The 25,095-nt window shown below is 42.6% G+C and overlaps 1 protein-coding gene across 3 annotated transcripts in view; it reads left to right on the top strand.

Moving 5' to 3' along the window:
• TRPM8 (transient receptor potential cation channel subfamily M member 8) overlaps positions 1-25,095 on the top strand; it is a 153,180-nt gene that overhangs the window by 92,723 nt on the left and 35,362 nt on the right. For all 3 annotated transcript variants that reach the window (XM_074594835.1, XM_074594834.1, XM_074594836.1), the window contains 5 exons: positions 14,815-14,919; positions 16,538-16,611; positions 19,464-19,620; positions 24,057-24,234; positions 24,592-24,764. In XM_074594835.1, coding sequence (XP_074450936.1) covers positions 14,815-14,919; positions 16,538-16,611; positions 19,464-19,620; positions 24,057-24,234; positions 24,592-24,764 — 687 coding nt within the window. The remainder of the gene's footprint in view (positions 1-14,814; positions 14,920-16,537; positions 16,612-19,463; positions 19,621-24,056; positions 24,235-24,591; positions 24,765-25,095) is intronic.

The following is a 25,095-nucleotide window of genomic DNA, read 5'->3' as shown; positions in this document are numbered from 1 at the left end:
GACCCACTCCAACAGGTCCATGTCCTTGTTTTTAGGGTCCCCAGAGCTGGATGCTGTACTCCAGGTGGGGTCTCTTGAGAAGCCAGAGAGCTGCTCCTAGCTTTGCTTCAGGTTAGGGATACACCAGGATAGATACAGCACTGAAAAAATATAGCACCACGCTATATAGCACGGGCTTAAACTTGCTCTCCTTAATAGGAAACTTCCAGTCCTGGGACTCTGAGTCATCTTTAAGCTTGTGCGTGTAGCGTATTGGAGAAAGAATGAGTGAATGCTTTCTACTGCTGACTTACTGAAGATGTACTGGAAGAAAGGCAAGTGTGACCAGACTTGGAGAAATGTGTACTCATTATGCAATACCAGTGCATTCTAAAGAGTCATTTATTGTCAGAATTGATGGTATCTGTTCAGACTAGGGAGAGTAGCAGGGATGTTTCTGGTCCTCTTTTTGCTGCTGGTTGTGACTGCAGCTAGAGACTCTGTTTTTGGTGAAAGTGATGCTTTGTATTCTTCTCCACTCCTGCATGTGAAGTCCAGGGGATGTCTCAGAAGCACCAGTGTCTACAGAAGCAGCTCTCCAGAAGTGTAATACAGACAGGTTGTGCACTTCACCTTTGTGCCTGACCTTATACTTGTGCTGTTCTTGCCCTTGAAGTCTGTCAAAGCCACCCACCTCCCCAGACACCAAGCTCCCTATGGTCTTTGGAAAACAATTAAATGTACAAGTGAGTGGATCAAATTCATGGTTTACTCTAAAACACTTATCTTTCATTATGATGCTGCATGATGGACATAAAATCAAATTTATAAAGTACATCTAAAACGAACAGACTGCTAAGTGTTTTTAAGCACATAGGCTTGACAGCGGCAGCTGATTAATAATTAAAATAATGGTCAATGAAAGAAATATACCTTTGCTAATCTATAATTACTTGGAACTGTCTTCATGCATTTTCCATGAGAGTCTTTTCCTTGTAAGACTCAAAAAGTATATTTAGTGTTTGTTTGCTTTCAACTATGGTTTTCAGCGGATATTGACTGAAACAGCGTCTTAATCAGTCTGACCTCAGCCTCCAGGGGATTTTTTTTCCATTGACTGTATTTCTTCCTCCTCACTTCTCCCTGTGTGCTGAAATTCTTGTCAGAGCTGCGAGCTCTGTCTATTAATGTTGCCTTTAGTGCTTCTTATTTAAGAATCTTTTTAGCTCAAAACTTTTCTGAACGTTCCCGTCCTGGTGGGCAGTTCTTGCTGGCTTTGACCGGAGCTAAATTTCTTGGAAGCAGTTTCCTCCCATCCTCCTGCTTTTCTCAAACTGACTTTCCAGCAGCAGCTGTGCTGAGAACAAAATACTAAGTAGTGCAAAGCATTTTAGAGGGCTCAGGGAGTCAGGTCTTCTGTGTTAAGACCACTCAAACTGAATAACTCAGCCAGGTTTTCCCACCTCAAGCCTGGACTTGGCTTTTTTTTTTTTCTGTGGACTTAGAATGGGTCCTTGTGTTCTGTTTGTCTTCCCTGCATTCCCTGCCACCTACTTTGTCATTACTTCCTATTTCAGCACGTTTGATTGAATCCAGCTTTTCTATTGCAAAACATAAAGGTATCCTTGGCCTAATGTCATTCTCTCTCTGCTGTGCATATCAGTCTCAGGTTGACTATAAATCCAGCTTCTTGCTCCTGTTGTCTGTCTGATTATGGGAATCCTAGAGCATCTCAGGGCAAGTTACAGCTTCCCACAAAATGTACCATGGAATCGTGTTACAGGAGGGCTTGAGAAGCATGCAAGTTAGGATTCTTCCAGACAGTGGCTGAATTGAGAAAAAATGAATAAGAAATACCAGTGTCTTTGACAGTCCCACTCTTTTACAACAGCTGCATTTGCACCTGGTCTCTTTCCAACAGGCACTGCAGGCTGGTAAGTGAATTTGGCCTGTGCTGTTGGAGCAATAGTCCAGTATCTTCTGCCAGAAGTGCATTTTTCACAAAGTTGGGGAAATCTAAATTTATCACTCTAGATGAAGGACATGGACCTGTTGGAGCGGTGCCAGAGGAGGCCGCAAAGATGCTCCGAGGGTTGGAGCACCTCTCCTGTGAAGACTGACTGAGAGAGTTGGGGTTGTTCAGCCTGGAGAAGAGAAGGCTCCGGGGAGACCTTAGAGCCCCTTCCAGTCCCTAAAGGGGGCCTACAGGAAAGCTGGGGAGGGGCTGTTTGCAAGGGCATGTAGCGATAGGATGAGGGGCAATGGTTTAAACTAGAGCAGGGCAGGTTTAGATCAGACATTAGGAAGAAGTTCTTTACACTGAGGGTGGTGAGACACTGGCCCAGGTTGCCCAGAGAGGTGGTGGAGGCCCCATCCCTGGAGACATTCAAGGCCAGGCTGGATGAGGCTCTGAGCAACCTGATCTAGTTGAAGATGTCCCTGCTCACTGCAAGGGGGTGGGACTAGGTGACCTTAAAGGTCCCTTCCAACCCAACACATTATATGATTCTGTGACCTGCATTTCCAACCACACTTAGCAGCTGAACAATTCTCCTGGCACTTTTCTTATATTTCCTCCATAGAATTGGTGATCGCTGTCCCTTTTTGTTCCGTGGCAGCGGAAAACAGAAACAGAAAGCAATAGGACTTGGACAAGTTATCTCTGGACAACATGTCACCTGGTCAGAGGCTGCTAATAGGCAGGACGTTCCCAAAAGCTGCAAAGTTTGTATACAGGTGAGCTAGTGGTATGTAATTACCTGACTGCATGCTTTTGGTCCGCTCTCTGGTAAATCCTTTTCTAGGTTAATAAAATGTCATTAGCTGCATCTAGGGGTGAAAAGACCTGGGGGACAAAAAGCTGAATATGTCGACAGCGTTCCCTGGCAGCAAGAGGGGCCAACAACATCCTGGGCTGTATTGGCAAGAATATGCCAGCAAAGTGATCTTTCCTCTCTATTCAGCATTTTTGAGATCACATCTGGAGTGCTGTGTCCAGTTTGAGGATCATAGCTACAAAAAAGACCTGGACATACTGGAGTCAAAGTAGAGGCCACCAAGGCAGCTGGGGCTTGAGCACCTAATGCACGAGGAGAAGTTGAGATGAGAAGGTGCAGGGGATCTTAATGGTATCTGTAACTGCCTAACATGGGAGCGTGTAGAGAAAATGGATCCCGACTTCTCTGAGATGTGCAAGAATAGGGCAATGAACACAAGTTGGAACAAAGGGAATTGCAAGTAGATAGCAGAAAAAAAAATATCAGTCTGAGAGTGGTCAAACACTAGAAGAAGAGTCTTGAGAGGTTGTGAGATTTATGCTCTTTGAGATGCTGAGCTACGTGCAGTTCAGTTCTGGTTTACCTGGACCTCTAGAGGTACCTTCCCAACTATGCAACTCTGAATGTGCACTCACAGCCCAGAAGGCCAACCATATCTTGGGCTACATCAAAAGAAGTGTGGCCAGCAGAGCGAGGGAGGTGATTTTTGTCCCTCTACTCTGCCCTCGTGAGACCCCACCTGGAGCACTGTGTCCAGCTCTGGAGTCCTCAGCACAGGAAAGACGCGGACCTGTTGGGGCAAGTCCAGAGGAGGGCCACAAAGATGATCAAAGGGCTGGAGCACCTCTGCTGTGAGGACAGGCTGAGAGAGTTGGGGTTGTTCAGCCTGGAAAGGAGAAGGCTCTGGGGACACCTTATAGCGGCCTTCCAGTACCTAAAGGGGGCTTAAAAGAAAGATGGGGACAAACTTTTTAGTAGGGCCTGTTGTGATAGGTCAGTGGTTTTAAACTAAAAGAGGGTAGATTTAGAGTAGGAGTAGAAGGAAGAAATTTTTTACAATGAGGGTGGTGACACACTGGCCCAGGTTGCCCAGAGAGGTGGTAATTGCCCCATCCCTGGAAACATTCAAGGTCAGGTTGGACGGGGCTCAAAGCAACTCGGTCTAGTTGAAGATGTCCCTGCTCATTGCAGGGGGCTTGGAGTAGACCGTTAAAGATCCCTTCTAACCCAAACTATTCTATGATTTCCATGGATTAAAGGCATTTTACCTAAGATATTGTATTTGGATATTTGATGAAGTGTACCTTTTATAGGGAGGAATAATCAGATGCCCGCTGCTGATGCACGCTGTTATCTGCATAGTGGTGTGAAATTTGAATAGTTGTACAATGTTTGCATGTGACACCCAGTTTCCAGAGAATGGAGACTGAAATAGTCACAAGCATATGTTCGTTTCGACTGAATATGATTAGATGAATTTGACAGCATATTTTAGTAATATGTCTCTGTAAAAACAGATTTACTTCTTCATGGAGCAGTTTCTTTAGATTAAATTAAAATATGTGAAAGTTTTTTCTTCAGCATTACCACTTGTCTTTGTGCCATATAGCTTTAATTTATTTATACAGTCTCAGTGCATGCAAAATAGGCATATGCATATTATGCATAAAAAAAGCCTCAAAATAGAAAATAATATTGTTTAGGATGTCTCAGTTATGAACTTTACAACGGCGAGTAATACCAGTTATTACTACAGATAATTTTCTGAATCTTGCAACAATGTTACAGGGACCCTTAAAAAAAATTAATAAACTTGATTATTTTTTTTTTAAACATTCTGGGTATATTCAGATATACTTTATTATTGAAGTATGTGTGCTTCCTTTTAAAGAAGGTGGTTTTGAGGAAGTTTAGTTTTGATGTGAACGCGAAGAGAATTTATTACTGCTTTCAATTTTCTGGTTTTTAGTTTTGAAAGCTTTCATTGCTGAGTCCATATCTTAAAGAACTGCTGTGTAAGCGCAGTTGACTTCCCTGTGGTAGTCATCGACTGGATTATTCTGGATTAATGCACATTTTTGTTTTGATGCTAGTTAAAGTCAAAGAAATTCCTGTAGCTGTAGCAAAGCTAGGCTTGTGAGCCTACTGCATTGAAACTGGTGGGAGTGAGCCTTCAATTGACTAGTGTTTTTGAGGTTGGGGGCTTGCTTGTTCGGGCTTTTTTTTGGTGTCTTTTTTTTTTTTTTTTAGCTGATCTGAAGTGTATTAAGCTCTTCCTTTCCTCTCCTCTCTTCTCATTTTTGAGGACTGATGAACACTTTCTCAGAACATTTCCATCAAATTAAGTGCATAAAAGCCTGAGGTGCACAATTGCTAGTCACTCTATAAACATTCATAAGCTGAAAATTACATAATTATTTTTGGTGGATTTCTTTTATTTTTAAGGCTTTTACAGAAAGAATCTGACAGTGTTCTGTTCATATCTATTAATATTTCACACCAAAATGCACTTCTAAAGCTTTCTGGGCTAACATGCGTATCAGAATGATTTCACCCATTGTTCTCCAAATGCAATGCCCTCTCACTCTTAAAGTAAATACAAGTATCTGCATTTAGGAATCTAAATTGTTAAAAAGGATTTAAAATGCTTCTGAAACAGCAAGATAGGTAATAAGAGAGAGTAGGACCACAGCTTTCTGCTGTCATAACCGAGCTGTCGAGGTCCCATAACATCAGGTCTGTGTCTGTCCCCTTTAAGTGAGACTAACTGGACACTCAGATCGATAACAGGGACTTCTAATAGATTTGGACTCTGTCAATAATCCCTTTTTGAGCGGTTCGAATACCTATAATTGCCAAAATATTGCCGTTTTGCACTAGGTTATGTTCTCTTTAGTGTGCCATTTAGCGTGTCATTGTAGACTTGATAGAATGTTCTGTTACATACCTTGGGAAAGCAAATGGCTAGAAAACCCAAAATTGCTTTCAGTAATTAATATTGAATCCTTATGACTTGAGCAGCCAGCCAGAAATATGCCATTCTACAAGGTTTTCCATTCAAAATGAGTACGAATCATTGGAGCTGGGTATCTTTTATGAAACTTCATTTATCTCCAGCAGTGTACCTGCTTTCCTCAATACGGGAAGAAATGAGTAACGAGAAAATGTTGCCTGTTCACAGAACCAGGCCTTTTGAGCAGTTTTCTCCACAGAAAAGTGCTCTTTAGGCTTTTGCAAGATTCTTAAAGACCCAAACCCCAAAGGAGCTCTGTTATCTGTGTTTTTGTTGCCAGCGTTGTGCTGTAATGGGACTTATCACACCTATGCTTCAGGTGGGACTCTGGTATAGTTTGAATAATTTCATTGACCTTTCTTGGAATGAAGATACCTTCTGCGGATGCTCATTTGGCTGAGCTTTACTATAACCCAGAAGTTAAGCCAACAAATTGTCTGTATCATCTGAAAGGGAAGAGACTTACTGTAGGGGTTGGTAGGTGCATCCTAGTGGTCCGCACCCACCGCAATAGGGGTCAGATCTCTTTTTCTTTGCTAAAAAAAGTGTGGGGGGGAAGTCTGTCCTCGTCCTTTGGATTGGTTTGTAGAGCTTCCTCTGCTTTATCTTAATGCTTTTGTGGGGTGCCTGTTGCTAGAATATTGACCTCCCATCCATGTAGCAGCTTCAGGTGTTTTCTTTAGCCAGAGTTGGGAGATGGTTAAAGACACAAACAGGGAACTTCTCACCTTCACTGAGAATATCTGGGCATTTAAGGAGCCAGGTGAGGTAGAGAGACAAAGGGCATGGAGTTGAAATGGCAGATAATTATCTTTATTTATTCCCAGGTTTGTTGTGCTCATGCTAATTACTATCAAGGTGCTTTTAAGGATGAGAAGTGCTAAAGTATTATCTCACGGTTAACATATAATAATTTTCATTGCTTCCGCCCCCCCCTCCTCTTCTAACACTGTTGAGAAATGCAGTATCTGAGCTGGAAACATGATGAAACAGTTTTGTTCTTCCCAGCGGTTATGAATCCAAAATCGCAACACAAAAAGGGTAAGAAGCCATACAAGCTGTTACCCCTGCTCAAGGTGAGTTTCTGTAGTTCAGATAAAAAGCAGAAAAGTGGGTTGTTATAGCAATAAAAGGGGGTACACAAAAAAAGGGCTACATACCCCCCCAGTAAAAGGGGGTAAAAGAAGGCAGGTCATACACAGTAAACGAGCTTCTGTGTGCAACCGCACCAGCATCTGTTTCCTGCTCAGCAACAGGAACAGTGTTAACAGCGTGTAGCCAAAGCAAAATAAATCCAGAGGGATTTCTGTGATAGAAATGTTCTTTGTGAATTTCCATGTAAGACATTGTTTTAGCATCCATATTTAGTAAGAACCCTGTCTGTTCGACGACAGTATTTGACATTTTGTTCTCTCTGGTGATCCATCGGGAGAGCATAGACTAGGGAAGGATGGTGATTAGCACTCAACAGAGTAAGTATTTCACATTTTTTTGCCCATTTGATCCACTGTGTTTTGATAGTGCTGCAAAACCCACCTGCAGTTTTGCTTGAGCTCTTCTCAGAGTTTCAGGTGGGAGCAGTTGACCCAAGAATACTTTCACCCACTGAATTCTGTGGTGGCCATGCTGTGAAACCCCATGTAGAAACCTCCACTAAGTTATTATCTTTAAACAGTGTGCTAATAACGTGCGGCTCAAAGCTTAGCCCAAACAACCTTGTTCCTAAAAAAGAATTTCATGGACAGGAACGGTGATTTTAATGCTGTCAGCCCATGGCTGTCTAATTGGCATGAAAACCTTTACTCCATCGTGTGGTGAAGTGAGACTAGTTAAAAAAAAAAAAAAAAAACAAAACCAAAACAAAAAAACCCAAACAAACTTTACAAGAGAATTAATATATTTGTTAACTTCGCAGGTGCACTATCAGTTCTGCCTTCACCACTAAAAAGCCCCTCTCTTAAGCTCTCATAAATCCTGGGATAGAAAGTGATTTATTGCCAGCCACTGAAATGAACCCTTAGTGCCTGGCTTTCTCCACAGCGGAGGCTGCAGGGTTCAGAAAATTCCGGTAGCTCTTCAGGCACTATTTGCCTTAAATCTGCTCTCTTGCGTTATACTTTATTTTTTAAAAGGATCATAAGGTTCATTCATGTGCAGAAGCATCGTTCTTCCTTACAGTCTCTTCCCTGCTGTCAGCACAATGGAAAATGTTTTCATATCTATGTGAATTTCCACTTCTCAGTAATACAAGTGCTTGCTGTATTTTGATTCCTGCATAGATAATGACATTGCTGGTCTGAGTGCTGATCCTGAGTGTGAAGGCTCTTAATTCATTGATCATAGAAACATAGTTCTTTGGCCAGAGTCTGAAAAAGAATCCGAAGTAACACCTATGGTTCACAAATACCTCAATTTAATCCAAAACTGGCGTTACAGACTTTCTGTGAATTAGGAAAGCGCAAATTCTGTGGAGTTTGTCAAAATCTCCCTGAAATCTCTCCGGTGGAGAAGCTCACTGACTGCGGTTTTTTGGTGGTTATCCAGTTATATGTCCTAGCCCACAGGCTGCACACTGGGAACAGATTCCTCTGTGCATCATTCCCTCTATTTGGCTTCCAAGGAGAGAAAAGCCTGGAGCTGGGTGAGTGGAGAGAGCCCGGTGTATGTCAGCAGGTTCTTTGGTCTGGATGCTCTTGGATCACACTTCAGATGCACTTGCAGAGTCTGGAGACACTCCTCATTACCAGGAAAGAGCACTGTGAGCTTTTGACCACCAACAGAAACTCAAAACACTTCAGCTTGTTTTTAATGGTTGTGTTTTCAATGGCAGATCTTTAATTACAGCACTTGCTTGTTTTGTCTTGAGTCTGTTGAACAGCATGGCCTTTTTCCCTCTGCTGCTCTTGGATTGCTTGTGGATCCAGAGCTGGATGCATGTTCTCCTTCCGTGCTCATTCTCTGCAGTGCAAAGTCAAATAGGATTGTGGGGCAGTGCTTGAGCTGGCAGGGTGGTGACATCTGTCCAAAGTGAGTGATGAGCAGGATGGAGAAGGTTCTCCCGCAGTACACCAGACAGCTCTGGTTTCTGCAAGGAGGGTGGCCTGGGAACAATCTGGATCTCCAGGGAGTCGTCATGAATTTCACAGTGATAGAAATGACATTTACCAAAGTGAATAGTTTTAAGTGAAAGGCAGAAAGAAACCAGATTACTTTACACCAATGAGTGTCAGACAAAAAATTAAGGAATCGTTGAGTCAAAATACCAGTTGTAAAATCTTCTGTCGTACTCACCAGTGTGTCAACAACCTTGTAGTAAGTTAGATTAATAGGTGTTGATTTTTAGAACTATTTCATTATCTTTGATACATTAAAAACTAATTACTTATTCCCACAGGCATTTTCTTGTACTTCTGGCTTTTTAACGCTGCCATTAATGGCGTACATTCAGCTGCAGTATCGTTATTGGTTTCGACAGTACGTTGGCAACAGGTGGGACAGGAGCATTGCTGTTCTCTTACAAATAACCCGTGACTGTTACTTCCTGTGTCCTGCTGCAATTATCCCTGCCTTCGTTATGGGTGAATAATCCTGCTGTTGCTCGCTCCTGTGCATTCTCTCTTCCTGCGTGCCCTCCCTTAAAAGGAAAGCATGACACAGATAAAAAAGGTGGGGCTTTGCCAGCTGAAGTACATCAAAACCTTCCTCTTTGAGTAATGATTTCAGTAGGATTGCTGGAGCATATCCTGGAGACTTTGGTAAGTGCTCCACAGTGGGTAGGTGATTAGGCATTGGCTTTTCTGTACTTAAGAGTGTATACTTCTAATATGCTGAAATTGAATCTGGAGTTTGACAACATCCTTTTCTTTTTGGAAGCTTTCACATAAAACCAGTTGCTATGATTATGTTAATGCAAATAGTGGTTAGATTTATCTGAAACCTTTCTGAGAATGGAAGCTAGTTTTGCTTTTTCAGTTGCAGATGAGTTTTTAAAAGCCTATTTATTAAAGTGTCTTTAGAACTAGTTATTTTTTGTCACCTTTTTTTTTTAATTAGTCACTTCTAGGCTGAAGATTTCCTTGGAATATGCTCCTTCAAATGCTGTGGAAGTCATAGTAATAGTCTTATATTTAGAGGATTATTCTGATATTTATCTAATGGTATTACTCTCAAAATGTATTAGTTTAAGAAGGTTATGCTTTTTAGTCTGTGCTTTAAAAATGTCTTCCTATATATTTAATCAGCTGGAAATGTGATGGAAAATGAACTGCGTTTGCCTGATACGTAGATTGCAGCTGTGTCACATCTTTGAAAGTATGTAAGATTGCTGGTATTTCTAACACTCATGGAGTTAATGAGCTTCACTCACAAATATCAGCTAAGCACTGAGGTACCAATGCAGCTTTTAAAACCTAAATTTAAAAATAAGTCCAAGGTTTTCAGGGTTCCTTTGCATTCTCGCTAACTTTTTCAATCTGCTTGCAGCATGTTCATTTTTATCAATTATTTACAATTGCAGTGAGACAAACTTGAAATCCTTTAGTTTGTTGAATGAATAATTTACTGCCCTTGTTTCCATTTAATCTTCTCTCTCTGTACAGCTATGTCCATAGTCACTTTTCCGGTGTTAACTTACTAAACAAATCAACAAGTAAAACTGCCAATAAATATGTCGCATAGATCCAGACCAAAATGTATTTCCCCCGTGGAACTTTTATCTTGAATTACAGCTTTAAAAACATCTTTACATCAAGCATCAATCGCATGAAATAAGAATTGCTTACTGGGTTATTAGGAAATATGTCTCCAATGCACAGATGCCAGTCTTACTCAGTTAAATAAGTGATGGGGGGGGGGGGGTTGTGTTTGCTTTATTTTAAAGAATGTGATGTTTTTAGGGACAAACTCTCTTAGTCATCATTGTGTTGACTGTTACCAAAGTTAACACGTCACAAGAGGGGGATGATTGCTTTGTGGCTGTAGCCATATAAATTCCTCTGGCATCGCGTCTTTGTGGAAGAGGAACTGCTAGAGCTTTGATAGTTGCTTCTCTGCTTCTAGCTCATGCCTGGAAACCATCCTTGAGCTGGGTAATACATGCAAAGCTTGTGTGCTGTCTGGGGAGGGAAGGAGGAATCCTAAAATGTTCAGGGTGCTGAGTGAAACCTGCCCTAACCCCAACACTAAGGTCAGCTGTCTTCCTGTAGCTTGTCCTGTTTGGAACCACAATGTGAGAGCTACCAGTCTTTTGTTGGAGGACTTCTTGTTTCCCAGGCCCTTCTTGATCTGCTCTGAAGTCAAGGTCATGCAGGGAAGGAGGCCATTACCTGCAGGACCCTGGACTTGTTTGGAGGGTTTGCGAAAAGCCAGGGGGGCCCATAGATGGACAACGGATGGTGCCGTACTTAGGGAAGGTAAAGTCAGACTATAAAGCCAGAACCACTGTGTTTGGTCTTGCATCTGTCAGTACATGAGTGATGCTGGGCAAGTCCTTAAATGATTCACAGGTGGTTCTTTGGACCTCACTTAATGGATACCTAGCACGAGGCTCCACTGGCCCTGAAATGGTCTTGGGAAGTTAATGAGCAGAAATGATCATTTGACTGCTTTTGGCAAGTTTCTAGTGCTTGATACTCCTTTAATGGAGCTCTGGGCTATGGTAATCAAGTGCTGCTTCAACAGCCCTTCCCATTCAGCCAGCAGAGACAGGAGGTCAGCGGTGCAGGGACACACACGAGACTCTCAGGTTCACAAGCACGTGCACATTTGCAGATCCTTTCAGCACTGGCATGGCCCCTTTGTCTGCCCAGCACCCCTACCCAGATAGTTAAGAAATAATTTATTAAGAAGCTAGGAGAGACTGCAGTGATCAGGCGCAGGGCTCAGACAGATAAGTGCACACAGCGGCCCCATTTCACACACAAAGGGTCTTTTTTATACCCCTTTCAGCCTATTCCTCCTGTGTTCCTCCCCATCTGCCTTCCCCTCCTCAGCTGGCAGAGTTCCACCCACCCTTCTCCAACATCCTTCAACCTCAGGTTTGCATCCTTATTGGCAGCAAAGTCCCAGTTTGCATGAAATTTCTTGCTAACCCACCAATTACTGTGACTGACAAGGTGTTTTTTCTTGTCTTTGTCTCCATGATGTTTGCTTGCCAGGTTTGCACCTCTGTATATTTTGTGTATGACTTCCCCTTTTTCCTTAGTATCCCATTTGACAAACCTGCCCCATCAGATAACCTCGCTGGAATAAACATTCCCACATTCCACATACCCTTATCAATTAGTGTGGTTGAGAGGTTTGGGTCTCATCACTCCTTCCCTTACTTGCCTGTCAGTCAGGTTTTCCTCGCTCTTTGTTCTTGTTTATGGCTTCCTCCTTTTCTTATCCTTTTTTGCATGGAAAAGGCCCTTGAGCAGACACCCTTAGAGAAAAAGATGCTTTCTCCTTCCACAGACCCTTGCAGTTCCTGTGCTAATAAAGCCATGCTTCTCTTCTGGAGATCTGAAGCAGGGCATGACCGGACCAGTAGCCTCTTTGGAGGTCGGTTTCTTCTGGTGTTTTGTCGTTATGAGCTGTTGTAGTAAGTTTGCTACAAAGTCTTTTCCTGAATCTGGCTCAAAGCTTGCTGGATTTCTGTCCTTGCTCTGAAGATGGGAAGTCTTGGAGTTATTAACACAAAGGAGATGAAGAGCTTCGAAGCAGGAGTGTGCCATTTTCTTCTGCAGCTTCTCCTTGAGAAACAGCGTGGCACTTTTCTGCAGTACTGAAAGAGGAAATAAATTGGTCTGAGGCAGATCCACTGTCTGAAACCTTGAGCAAGTGGGTATAGCCTGACGTTTATCTGCAGTTGAAGAGAGTTCCCATGCGGAAGGCTTGGGCCAGCAAAACTGGAGCTCTCAGTGGCACGAATTTTGAGAAGTCGCTGTTGGATCAGCATTTCGAAGTTGAAATTTGAGGGAGAGATTGTGATAGGAGTTGAAGGACTTCTCCATGGAGTACTTCCTCTCTAGTAAGTTCAGAAGAGATGTGAAGAGATTATACACTGTTGGGTTTCGGAAGAAAAGGTTGGGTTTTGTTGTTGTTATGAATCCTCGTGGTGGGGGTGTGTGGAAGGTGGTGTGGTGCTTAGAGGCTCAGGTGCTTGTGGAGTCCGTGTGAAATGTAACGAAACGGCCAGACCACGTACCAGGTTTTCAGGTTTGTGCCTGAATTGTGATATTAAATGATTCTCACACGGCATGCAGGCTAGCTCAGTGTTGTCTTGGGAGGCCTGAGATGAGATTTTTAACTGTTTGGGTTTATGTTTTGCAGAGGATGTATCGCCTTCCTTCTTTTTCTTGGAGGGATCCATGCATTTGGAATAGGATCTCTCTGCAATGATAATGCCAGCCCTGTTTGAAACACTGTGCTCTTGGCTGTTCTTGGAGAGAGGGGCATTGCTGTTCCCTCATTAAACCCGTTTGTTCCTCCAAGGTTTTGGTGATTGCCAGATTTCCATAGGTACCGGTTCTACGTGGTCAAATTAAAACCTGTGCCTGAGTTGAGCACAGGTACCTTTTTAAGCATCTTACTTTCATAAATCAGCGCAGAATAAATGAGACTTAAACAACTTCAAAAGCTGGGGACAACTGCACTGTGCCAATTACTCAGGTTGCAATTTGATGAAATGTGCTTTCCAGCCTTTTGTTGTGCTTAAATCATTCCTGTTCCACGCAGAGGTGTGAATGAGGCAGAGGGCTTTTTCCGCACTCTTCCGTCACCTAACAGTGATAAAGAGAGTGACTGAGATCCCAGGCATGCCGAAGAATTTGGGGAAAGTGGCTGTGTAAACAACACTGAGTCAATCATGCTCCCCCTCAACATGAAATGTTTTCCAAAGTATCTTTAAAATAAGCGTGAAGTATAAATATACATGTTTTTGTGGAAACTTGCCTTTTCTTTCCTGCTTTGGGAGTTGCTCACATCACCCTCCTTGGTTCTATTTATGACTGCAGCTTCCCACTGCCTGTGCCATTCCTACTTTGGTGAGTGCTCCAAGTAAATTGCCAGGTTTTAGGTCTCAGAAATGATATATTTACACAGGGATGCTTCATCAGAGCTGGAGAATTCGTGTTCCTGTGTCTGGGAGCGATGCTTTTTGCCATATAGTGGCAGTATCACCTAAGAGGCAAGCCCGGTGGGCAGGGCGAGAGGAAAAGGCAGGAGAGAAGACAGCGTTGGAAGGAGAAGTAGAATTTGAGATCACCACGTTAGCTGGCTGCCAGCCTTCCTTTCAGGAAAAGACCAATATTATTTTGCAAAGTAAAGGGAATTGAAGTATGTGCTCTTAGAATAAATAGGTTTGGGCTTTTTTTGTGTGCCTTGGTGCAAATGAAGTGATGCTCCTTCAAAGACAGTGAGGTCAATACAGGTATCTGCTCTAGAAGGCAACTGAAGTGTGTTTGCTTCCAAGGGTGACTTGTTAACTTGTGGATCCAACAAGCTTTAAATCCACTTACTCTTTGGGTGGCACGTGTTAACTGTCCTGGTCACAGGAGTGGACAGAGACCTGAGGGATCGATGTTCAGGTGCTGCATCTACTCTAAGCGTCTGGCATACTGACAGACCAGCTGCTTCTTACACTGAAGTTTGTTTTCTCTGATTGAAATGTTTCTTCTTAATATCCCCTTTAATTTGTAAATACACTGGATTAAACACTGAATAGCACAATAGCACACCCATCAGAGATGGGAAGGGAAAGAATTAAGTGAATTGAATGGGATGGCATATTAGGTATGTTCCTTTCTCAAAGCATGTTGACTTGGATTTCTTTTTGGAGTGGGGAAAGAAAGACCAAAGTATCTTTATGGTATGAAATAAAAGAAAACAAATTCTCTGAATGTTAGTTTTTGCATTTTAGGAATTAATACGCTTCCTGATTCTTTATGCTGGATTCGAATAACCCCTCCCTTGCCTTCCTAGGGCACTAAGTGTCCTTGCTGGTTTTTATCTAGTGAAAGAAATGACCATTGCTCCTTGGTCTCCCCCTCTGCTGTGCTCTTCCAGGTTTCCATGGGCACCATGCGACACCGAAGAAATGGCAATTTTGAGAGTTCCAGACTCCTCTATTCCAGCATGTCTCGCAGCATAGATGTGTCCTCCAGTGATGCTGTGAGTATCTGGTTCATCCTTGATCAGCTTGGGTGTTGTCTTGGGAGTGGGGCCCGGGGGTTATGAATTAGGTCATGTCGGGAGAAGGATGATTGATTTGTCCGTTCTCCTTTAAGAAGTTTCCCTTCAAGCAGGAGCAGTGCTTTGTTGACTTGGGGAAGAATCTAAGGATGTATTGCATTCCTTTTGATCCCTGTAACTCTATTGTACATTCTTAGTCACTTCTCCTTTAAAATCCTTTTTCACGTTTCAGTTAGAGACAAATCCTTTGTCTCCATAAAGAACCCCAACCTCTTCATGAAACTTGATGGCAAAGGCAGACAACATATAATTATGTTAAACATCCCTTGAAAAGCCTCAATCATTTGCTGATCACCGGCATTGTCTGGCAGATTCCTTGCTTCTGATGGGCTTGCAAGAGGCCTGATGACTACTTCTTAGGTCTTTAGCAAGTGGTTCCCCCTCCTTTTTATTTTTTTGGTCTTGCATCATTGTGGCTTTTACTGGCTAAATACATTCTCTTCTATTTTCTTTGTTTTGGGTATTATAGTCCTTTTTAAAGAATGCGTTTCCACTTGGAATAACTTCCTCTAACTGCTTTTTAAATACAAGTGTTCTGTCAAAATGGTAAATTTAACTATAGCTGTATGTCTTGTCTTTTCATCCCAAACTAAATCTTGGCTTGCAAATCCAAGCTGTGTTTAAAAACAAACAGAAAACCCAAACCTTCGAACCTTTATCAGCAAGGGAGAAACGTTTTTTGCTTTCCTAGCTTGCAGAGGCAGATTAGGAGTGAATTTGCGGCTCCCAGGTTTTAAAGCTTTGCCTACACTTACGGAGTTTCAAGGTTAATATGAGAGTTAATGGTTAAACGAGCTGGGGAGACCTGGCATTCCACTGAGCTCACATAAAGCATGACTTTAGTTGTTCAGGTCTCCTGCTAGGGTCTTTTTAAGTTGAATTAAAATAGCCCCTACCCAAGGGGACGCTAATGGTTTTTGTTTGGTTTTTTGTTTGTTTGTTTGTTTTTTGTTTGGTTTTTTTCCCCCCTTGGGAAGTAACAGTGTTTGCCATAATCTATTAAGCAGTATCTAGACCAGAGTTAACCACTGTTTGAAAAATCTTGTCAGTGCTGCAAGTTATTTGGAAACAGGGCAACACATGCAAATAGAAATGCTCCGTAGTCTACAGCTAACCACGTCATGCCACTGAATTCAAGTAACATGTTTTCTATGTGGGTCTTTTGGATTAAAAGCTGAAATTAAAATAGGCTTTCCAGCCACGCTTGGGATATCAAATCAGTTTTGCTGTTCAAAAATTTTTTTTTTTTGGAGGGGAAGGCCATACCTTTTGCCTCTTTAGTATAGATTGTATTTGACAGATATAAAAATATTGTTATCACATGGTTTTTGGCATGCCTATTTGTGATTGTTAGTAGTCTTTTGTGTCCAGTCAGCTCCCATCAGTGCTTTCTAGTTGCTGCCCACCATCCACTTTGAGAAAGCAGACTTACAAATTTGCACCAGTTTTCTTTGTGTTTAAACTGGCCATGCCGTTACTGAGGTTTCTGCTGGTTTATAAGTTACCAGAAGTAAACGTGTTTTAAATTATTTTCAAGGATTTGGTCAACTTCATCCAAGAAAACTTTAAGAAGAGAGAATGTGTCTTTTTTACAAAAGACACCAAGTCAGTGTAAGCAGCCGTTTTTCTCTTGTTTTCCAGGTGGGGGGGCTGGGAGCTGAGGGTATTTCTGCCTGCTAAGCCATGTGGCAGGGGTTCAGCACGGAGCAAGCTTTTTTTTTTGGTTTGTTAATAGTGTGAATCTAGCAGCGCAACCTCACCTCAGTCTCGCTTGTACAGCTCCTTTCGTTATCACTGCTTGGTTGGCTTCTTTGCATGTGCTTGGGGTATTCTGCAGTCGTCGTCAGAAAAGCGGGAAGTCGGATGGTCGGACAGGCACCTGGAGTGCTTCTCCCAGCTCTAGAACAGTGGTCTCGGGACTATTTTGATTGCACACACCATCAGTATAAACATTTTGAGCATACCCTCCAGTATGTGTTTATTTACAAATTGTATATATCTACTACTGTACTTAATATTGTGTACATTATAATACATACACAAAAATATCAATAACAAAGGATGAGATAAAGATTAAATAAACGCTATTCTTTATTTATTTCTTTACTTATTTTAAAGTTTATTTAATGCATCCCCCACTTTGGAGACCACTGCTCTAGACTGTTTCATGTAAAAACTGCAAATACATCAGTTTGAGTTACTCCACAAATAACTTGATGCAAAAGCAGGGGCCTGACCTTCATGTTAAGTCTCTCAGCAGCTCAGGTAAAGGGCTTTAATACAAGTTCCCTATTTGAAGCATAATTGTGGCAGCGTATAGATGCTTTTAGGGATGCAGTACCAGCACTGGTATTGGTGTATAACAATGTAAGTATGTATCAGAGCTTCGCCTAATTTAAATTTTCCTTTTAAACCCAAATCACAAGTTCCACGCACAAGCCTTTACAGCAGAGAGATACAGCCAGTAGGTTTTGCTTAGGCTGATGTTCTCTTAAGACAGGACTTTATACTTGCTCCGTATTCAGGCCCAAGTACTTATGCAATGTAAGTTTGAGGACTGTAACATTGCTTTTGCTTTTTTGGTTTTGAGGTGTTTTGTAGGGTTTTTTTTGTAATCTCAAGAGAAAAGTGATCAAACTAATGCAGCTGCAGAAGTCCTAATATAGAGCTCCGAGGGCTCTCAGAAACTCCATTCTCCTCTGAAACTGGGAGGAAAAATGCCTTGGAGAGAGAAAGGGAGGAAAATTAGTCTTATTTCATAGAGTCTTACTTAGGGTCCTCTTCGGCCATCTAAAATGGGATGTCTGGCAAAGGACCAGCAGAGGATGGTTCTGGTTCTTATCAGCTTCTCTTCCTACAAGCCTACTGGGAAAGGCTTGCAAGTGATAGTTTATAACTTGCTGGGATTTTTTTGTCTATCTATTTGTAAGGTAAGCTGGTTTTATTTGTAAGCTACAGTGGAGTAGAAGAAACTGTATAAGTTTTCTCTCCTTCAGAGAGGCATGCTGTGACTTACCTTTACAGCAATCTTCAGAGGAGAGCATTACTCAATCTTATGTTTGCAGTCTGCAAGCTAGCTATAAATGTCACTGTAAGCCCACAAATTAGTGTCCTCATGTTTTTCAGCCTTTTGGGCTGATGCATTATTTTCCTCTCTCTGTATTCCCAAGTTGCACAGTGCTGTTAATAGCATTGTTCCTCTTGCTTTGTCTCCTCATCTGCTTTTTTTTGTGCTGCTAGCTAGCAAAATTAACATTGTGCAAGTGTTTACCTGGGGTTGCTTGTTACCTTAGACTGTAGGGGCCACACTTCCTCCCTCCTATTGCTGTTGTTGGTGCTTACTGGGCTGGGCTGACTGCAGTTGTCAGTCGACCCTCTCTTTTCATAAGCAAGGACCCTTTCTCCATGCCCTCTGAGGAAGCAGGGATATAGGCTCTGCATAAGGTTTCACGGTCTGTGTTATAGCTTTTCCTAGGAAAAGAGTTCTCCTAGCATTCTCAACTTGTCCTGCGCAACCAAAGTGCGAATTCTTCCTCCCCTTGATGCAATTTCAGTGTTGTTGAGGAGGGTGTTGGGAGTGACTGCACACCATGCCGTGCAGCGGACAGGGGTGGTAGTGGGGGAAGTGTGCTGGGAACGCAGCAAACTGCCTGCAAAGCCTGCTCAGAAACCAGGTGTCCGTTCCCTCTTGATGTGATTGTCTTAGGCGTGCGTAGACACCAGTTAGGCCCTGGGTTCGTATGGAAAGTGATTACACTTAGTAATCATCTTAGTGAATTCTTCATATCTGGTTGAGAGCACAAAAAGGGAAAGAAACTGTTCGTACACATCAGGTTAGCAGCAGATGGGGTCACTTCTGGTGGTGTCCGATGCCGAGTTCTGGTGCATTTTCTTCATTGCACAGTTATAGATTTTCAAATTAAGCTGCTGATGATCTAACTTGGTATGTGATAATGAAAGAGGTCACATAGGTAAGGCCCATCCAGAAGTGTCAAGCTCATCTCTCAGCACAGACTGGTTCCTGAGATGTACTCCACTCCATTGCCCAGTGCTAGACAGAAGCAGATTGCAGGAGTAGGAAGCATGCTTAGGTACTGGTCTCAGCTGAGAGTTGGTTCCTCTTAGCTGTTAATTTGTCCCTTAGCAAATCCAAGTAGAGTCCCATGCACAACTGGTTCCGTAGCTCTGCCTGCTGCTTGGCTTCTTGGGTTTGTATGACCCTGCTCCAAGGCTTCGCACATGATGTGACTGCTATGGTGGGCACCCTCTATTCTACTGGCTCCAGGTTTGCTGCAAAATAACACTTCTTGGAAATGTCCTGACTGAGCAGCAGTTTTGAAGGTGGTTTCCTCTGTGAAAAAAAAAAACCAAAACTGTCTCTTGGTAATAAACATATCTGAGCTTACTTTTCTGTGCCCAGGATGATAACGGTGGGGTTTTGTGCCTATTCCCTTTTCTTTCAGGGGCAACTTGTGTAAGTGTGGATACCCTGAAAATCAGCACATAGAGGGCACTCAGATTAATACCAATGAAAAATGGAATTACAAGAAGCACACTAGGGAGCTTCCTACTGATGCCTTTGGGGACATCCAGTTTGAAAACATGGGAAAAAAAGGAAAGGTGAGTGATTGTATTAAGGGTATTCATCAGGCCCCTGTTGGATGCACCATATTCAGAGTCCTGGATACAAGGCCAGTGGAAGTCCCTGAAAAGCAGGGAAGGTGAAGCTAAAGTCGGTTTTATTCTAATGGGAGTGGAAGGAGTTAGGCTACAAAGGAGACATGCTGGTTTCTCAAGTCCTGACAATAGGTAACAAAGAATAATTTCTTCTGTGCTATTTATTTCATAGGCTAATGATGGGAGTGAAAAGATATTATGTGTTTCCAGGCATGGCAGAAGAATGAGTGAATGAGGGTGATGCTCAATTATTATTTTTCTTTTTTCATGTAGCTAGTTTTATTGTAACTGCCCTGTAATGCAATTCTGAAGGTCTTGGGCTAGTAGGATATAATTTAAAATAGATCTGTGATGTCTCTCACCGGGACTCTGCACCCTGGCTATGTCAGAGTGCAGTTACAATGGCCATTTTGTGGTCCATACTGAAATGTTGCGTTTTAGTGGTGAACCCAACCTAATAAGCTCAAGTGCCTGAATGATCGAGCTCCTGATAAACATGCTTTGCTCTTGACTATCTGACTTTAACACCAAGACAAGGCTGTGTGGACAGTGGACAACTCTTGGGACAGGAGCGCGTGTAACATGCTTTGCCTTTGAAGGTGCAGCAGGATCCATGAGGTGATAACAATAGGCATTTCATATCTGTAGGGATGTAAGACCTTTCTTTGGAGGATCTGAACTCTTCCATACAGAAGCTGCATGTACCTGCTTGCTACTCCATAAAATCATCATTCATGCTTTCTAATGGCTTTAATGTGGCACAACACATCATCCAACGCTTGCCTGCGGAGCCAGCTGACCTGTATCCCCCCCCTCCCTGTGATGCAGATCATCACAGTCTGTGGATGTGCAGTGCTTCTTTCCGTGAAGTCGTATCTTAGGCCTTGGACCAGACACTCTGAAGGATGTTGTGGGATGTTGGAATGGGGCTTGTGTGCCTGCACCCTGAAAGAGTAATTTTACTTGGAAGGGTTCTCCAGAGTTTTCTAGCCAAAACTCTTGCTCAAAGCATATCCACAAAGATCAGCTTGCTCAGGCCCATAACCAATTGAATATTGAGTATTTCCCAGGGTGGAGAGCCTACAACGGTGTTAAATTCAATGGGGATCTAAGATAACAGTGGAACTTACAAGGTTTTACTCTGTTTGTGTTTGGTTTTGTTTTTTTTTTTTTCCCTGTGTTTTTCCTTCATGTGGGGCAGTAGAGGGGTGGAAAGAAGAAAATAGGTGATGTCACTATTTCTGATGATTTGGACCGATACTGTGTGAAGGAGTCGTATGTGGCTGAGCTCATCTGCCTCTTCAAAATGACTGGTATTTACCTCCAGTGCAGCTTTCTTGAGACAATCAAAATAAATGAGGAAAATCAGAGCATGCTATGTAAATTAATTGGGTTTTTTTTTATACAAAGTAGCAGAAATGAGGCATTTGGGTGGAAAGTAAGATTGGAGGTTTTGAATAATGCTTGAACAGATCCAAGTACTTCACGTATTTTTTGATACGCGTATTTTAGCTTCATACTACTGTGTTGTCAGCTGCTTTGTACTTTTAGTGAAAGAAGAAATTATTAGCTCTGTTGCAAAATTTCTGAGTTCTTAAGGCTTAAATGTTCTTTCCTCCTGTTGTGTCCCCCTTCCCACCTTAGAAATTGGTTTGTGTGTCCTTAGTTGTTTCGTGAGGACTCTCAGGGCCACTGTACGTGTTTCAGAGCATTCTTGTCTCAAATACTGTAAGTCTGCTGATCCATCTCATTCAGCATGTTGGCTAGAGTTATGTCTCTATTCCACATATTCCATATCCCCACATATTCCATATCTCATTCCCTATGTTGCAAGGCAAGCACCTGCTGGTCTTAAAACATCGCAAAATGTTTTCTCTTGATCTTGTGCACAGTGTGGAGAACTTCAAACCCAAGATAACCTAAGAGTTTCAGACTATTATCAATAAGGGATGGGAAGTTTTATACCCTGCGTTGTACTTTTTAGGATGGATGAGTCTTAAAAGTCCTGAGTAGAAATATTAGATGTGAACAGACCAATAAAATCTCCACATTTAAGTCCTGCTTGCACACTCTTATTTTTGTGATGTGGCTCAGATTCTGTAACATCCAAGGACGTTTCAGTTGCTGTATTTTATGTTCTGGTAGCCCTCAATCTGAAAAAAATCCTTCTTTGAATACCTTTCTGAGCAAGCTACTGGAATACACTTGGCATCACTTGTGTTTGAGGGTGATGGTTGCGATGCACCAGCCGGCTGTACCAGGAGATGGCATCGTTGTACCTCGGAGAAAGGAAGTGACTGAACGAGGGATTCACCCGCTAGATACAGCCTGCACAGGACTCTTGCTGGTACACTCAATGTATAGACGAAAAACAACAGGTTATTCAACTGGAAACCTTAATTGTTGATGGAACGAAGGTAGTCATACAGATAGAAGGTACTTTGCATGTCAGTGGGGTTTAGGAGAAATGCCTTCTAACTGCAGAGCTAACTGTAGTTGGCTTACTGGTTCTGTGGAGCAGTTAATGTTTCTGGCAGGCTCCCCTCTCCTATGGGAGACCCTCTTCTGAAAAACACCCAAGGCTTCATGTGGCTGATGTTTCTGAGAGCAGAAGCTGTGGGAGTCCCTTAGCTCTCCTGTGTAGCTGCTGGAGCCTGCTGGACATCCTCTGTGATGTACTGTTCTGGGCCAGGTGCAATAAGTACTCCTGGGAACCTGTGCTGGGACAGTTGATTATGTTCTTTAGTGTGAGTTAAATAGCTCTCAAAGTTAAGACATTTCCTCCTCAAACTCTAATCCCTTGGTTTTGCTCTCCTGAAAATACTGGGCAATCTATACCAAATCCACTATGATTCAGGTCCAAGTGACTTCTTTTCATCCCTTGGTATGGCTTATATAGTGATGACTTATTTAGCGTCTATCATGCGAAGCTACTAACAGTGATGAAATTGCAAAGGGGCTTTTGAATACCTTAGCTAAAAAAGCCAAAGAGCCTTTTACGTAAATGGAGACATAGTAAGTCTACCTGACACCAATTTATCTATCTAGTGTACTTTATGGTATCCTCATACAGCGTTCAAGCTTTACCACAAATTTGATAAAATTGTTTTGTGTTATACCTAAAATGCTGTTACACTGTTATGGGTGCATGTTATCATAGGGACACCATACACATGGAGCCTGGAATTTATAGGTAGTCAAATTAAGGCTTTAATAGTGTAATCAAAATACAACTGTAATTATTATTATTTCACTTATAACAATGCTACCACTAATCCACAATCCAAGATACAGATTGTTTTGTTACAGTTAAAATTAGATTATACCGTAAACTTCCTTGGTGTTGTGTTCATCCTTCCAATGTTCCTCTGAATCCCAGTGTCAGTGCTCTTGTCTTCTTCCAGTGGAAGGACGGTTTGGAGGCTTTATTTGACTCCTGAGGTCTTTGAAGGGACGATTTCAGTACTGATCAAGAGGATCCCATCCACCTTGGCCCTGGTGTGCTTGGAGTTCCTTCTGTAGATTTCTCTCCACAGACACAGACAGTCTGCTTATGCTCTTTCTTTTCAGTGGTTCTGAATTATACAGTTCTTTTGGTTGTATTTGTTATTTCTAAAAATAATATTCTAAAAATAATTTTACCTGATTCCCAAGGTTGCACTCAAACAGTGACCATTATTGGCAATAGTGATTTGTTTTTACAGACTGGGACCTCTGTCGATTGGTGTCTGCATTCTTCCATGCCACCTTCTGTTCTGGTCATAAATTGTTCAATGCCCACAGAATTTGTTACTGTTATAACCTGTAGCAAATCAAACTTAGACAATAGTTATTACACTGCTAGACAATGGCTGTCACAACTATACTCAGCTCAGGACAAAGAGATCCCGAGAATCTGCGCTCTCAGTTCAGTACAAAGCCTGTGGACTTTTACTAGTAATGTCAAAATTTTCTGGGGATACACAGTTTAGCTTCTGCCAAATTTACGATGTACGAGGCAGAACGTGGTAGTGCAGCCTGAGCACTGCATTACCCCCTGACCCCACTGACCAAGCTGCTGGAGATGCTGGTTGCGGTTTTGGGCTGAACCTGAAAACGGTGGAGATGGGACATCTAAAGGCCAGCAGTTATGTCCTTCACTCTGCTGCTCTGACACTACCACTTTTGTTCTGCTCCCTTTAAGACTGTGCCTTATCTCCAGACCTGAGCACTGATCTGTCGAGAGAGGAGATCACCTTGCAAGTCCTAGTAATGGATGTCTGGTTGTAGGGGTTGCAATAAGGGTGTACATTAGAGAAGAAAATGCAATTCCTGGTCTGTTCCCAGCTGTCACTATTTATCTCTTGCTTATTTGTTTCTCCTCTTTTCTCTCACCCAAGTACATCCGTTTGTCATGCGACACAGACTCCGAAACACTCTATGATCTCATGACCCAGCACTGGCACCTGAAAACCCCTAACCTTGTCATCTCTGTCACTGGGGGCGCAAAGAACTTTGCACTCAAGCCCCGGATGCGCAAGATATTCAGCAGACTGATCTATATTGCCCAGTCCAAAGGTAGGGACCTGCAAATGTGTCTGTATTATTTTATTGCTGCGTGATACTGTTGAAGAGGTAGTAGCTTAAAGGGTCAGCAGGGAAGCAGAGCATTTAGTTTGGTTTCGCTTGGCTGGTGCACATGGGGCAAATGTAATCTAACAGTTTGGAAGTAACAGGGTGGAGAGCTAGTCATTGGGATGCCTATGATAACGTAAGGTACATTGGGCAGCACATCTTTTGTGTTTCAGTAAAGAATAAACGCCTCTTCTGAGGTAAGGTCTTGAGAGGGGATTGGGTTGTGGGATCCTAAAGGTAATGCATTAGGAGGGTGGGTATTCCACTACATCCTCCCAGGTTATTGGATGTTGTCCGCAGGGGCCTGGATTTTTACAGGAGGCACGCATTACGGGCTGATGAAGTACATTGGGGAAGTGGTCAGAGACAACACCATCAGTCGGAGCTCGGAGGAGAACGTGGTGGCTATTGGCATAGCAGCCTGGGGCATGATTTCCAACCGAGAAAGTCTGATTCGCAGTGGTGATAATGAGGTAAGAAACGTGTACGGCTTGGTGGGGAAACAAAGGGGAGGCTCGGCTGTCAATTATACAGATTATGTCCCCGACTGACTGCTGCTCTCAGAAATAACAATATCTGTGCTAGGCTGATGCTCTCAGCCATGTGATGACTGAGTTGAGTGGTCAGTCAAGCTCTGCTTGTATGTCTGGCAAAGCAGACCTCAGCAGAATGCTTTCTGGTGTAATGTTTGTGTAGAAGCACATCTCTCTACTTACCCTGACCTACTGTGTCCTAAGCTACTCAGCCTGGTCCCAGTGTCTCTTCAGTGTGCGTAGCAGTGAGATGAAACACCAGGTGCTCTTC

Source organism: Larus michahellis, chromosome 7 (assembly GCF_964199755.1).
Source record: "Larus michahellis chromosome 7, bLarMic1.1, whole genome shotgun sequence".
Lineage (NCBI taxonomy): Eukaryota > Metazoa > Chordata > Aves > Charadriiformes > Laridae > Larus > Larus michahellis.
Note: the sequence above shows the minus strand (reverse complement) of the source record. Positions and strands in the feature narration are given on the sequence as shown.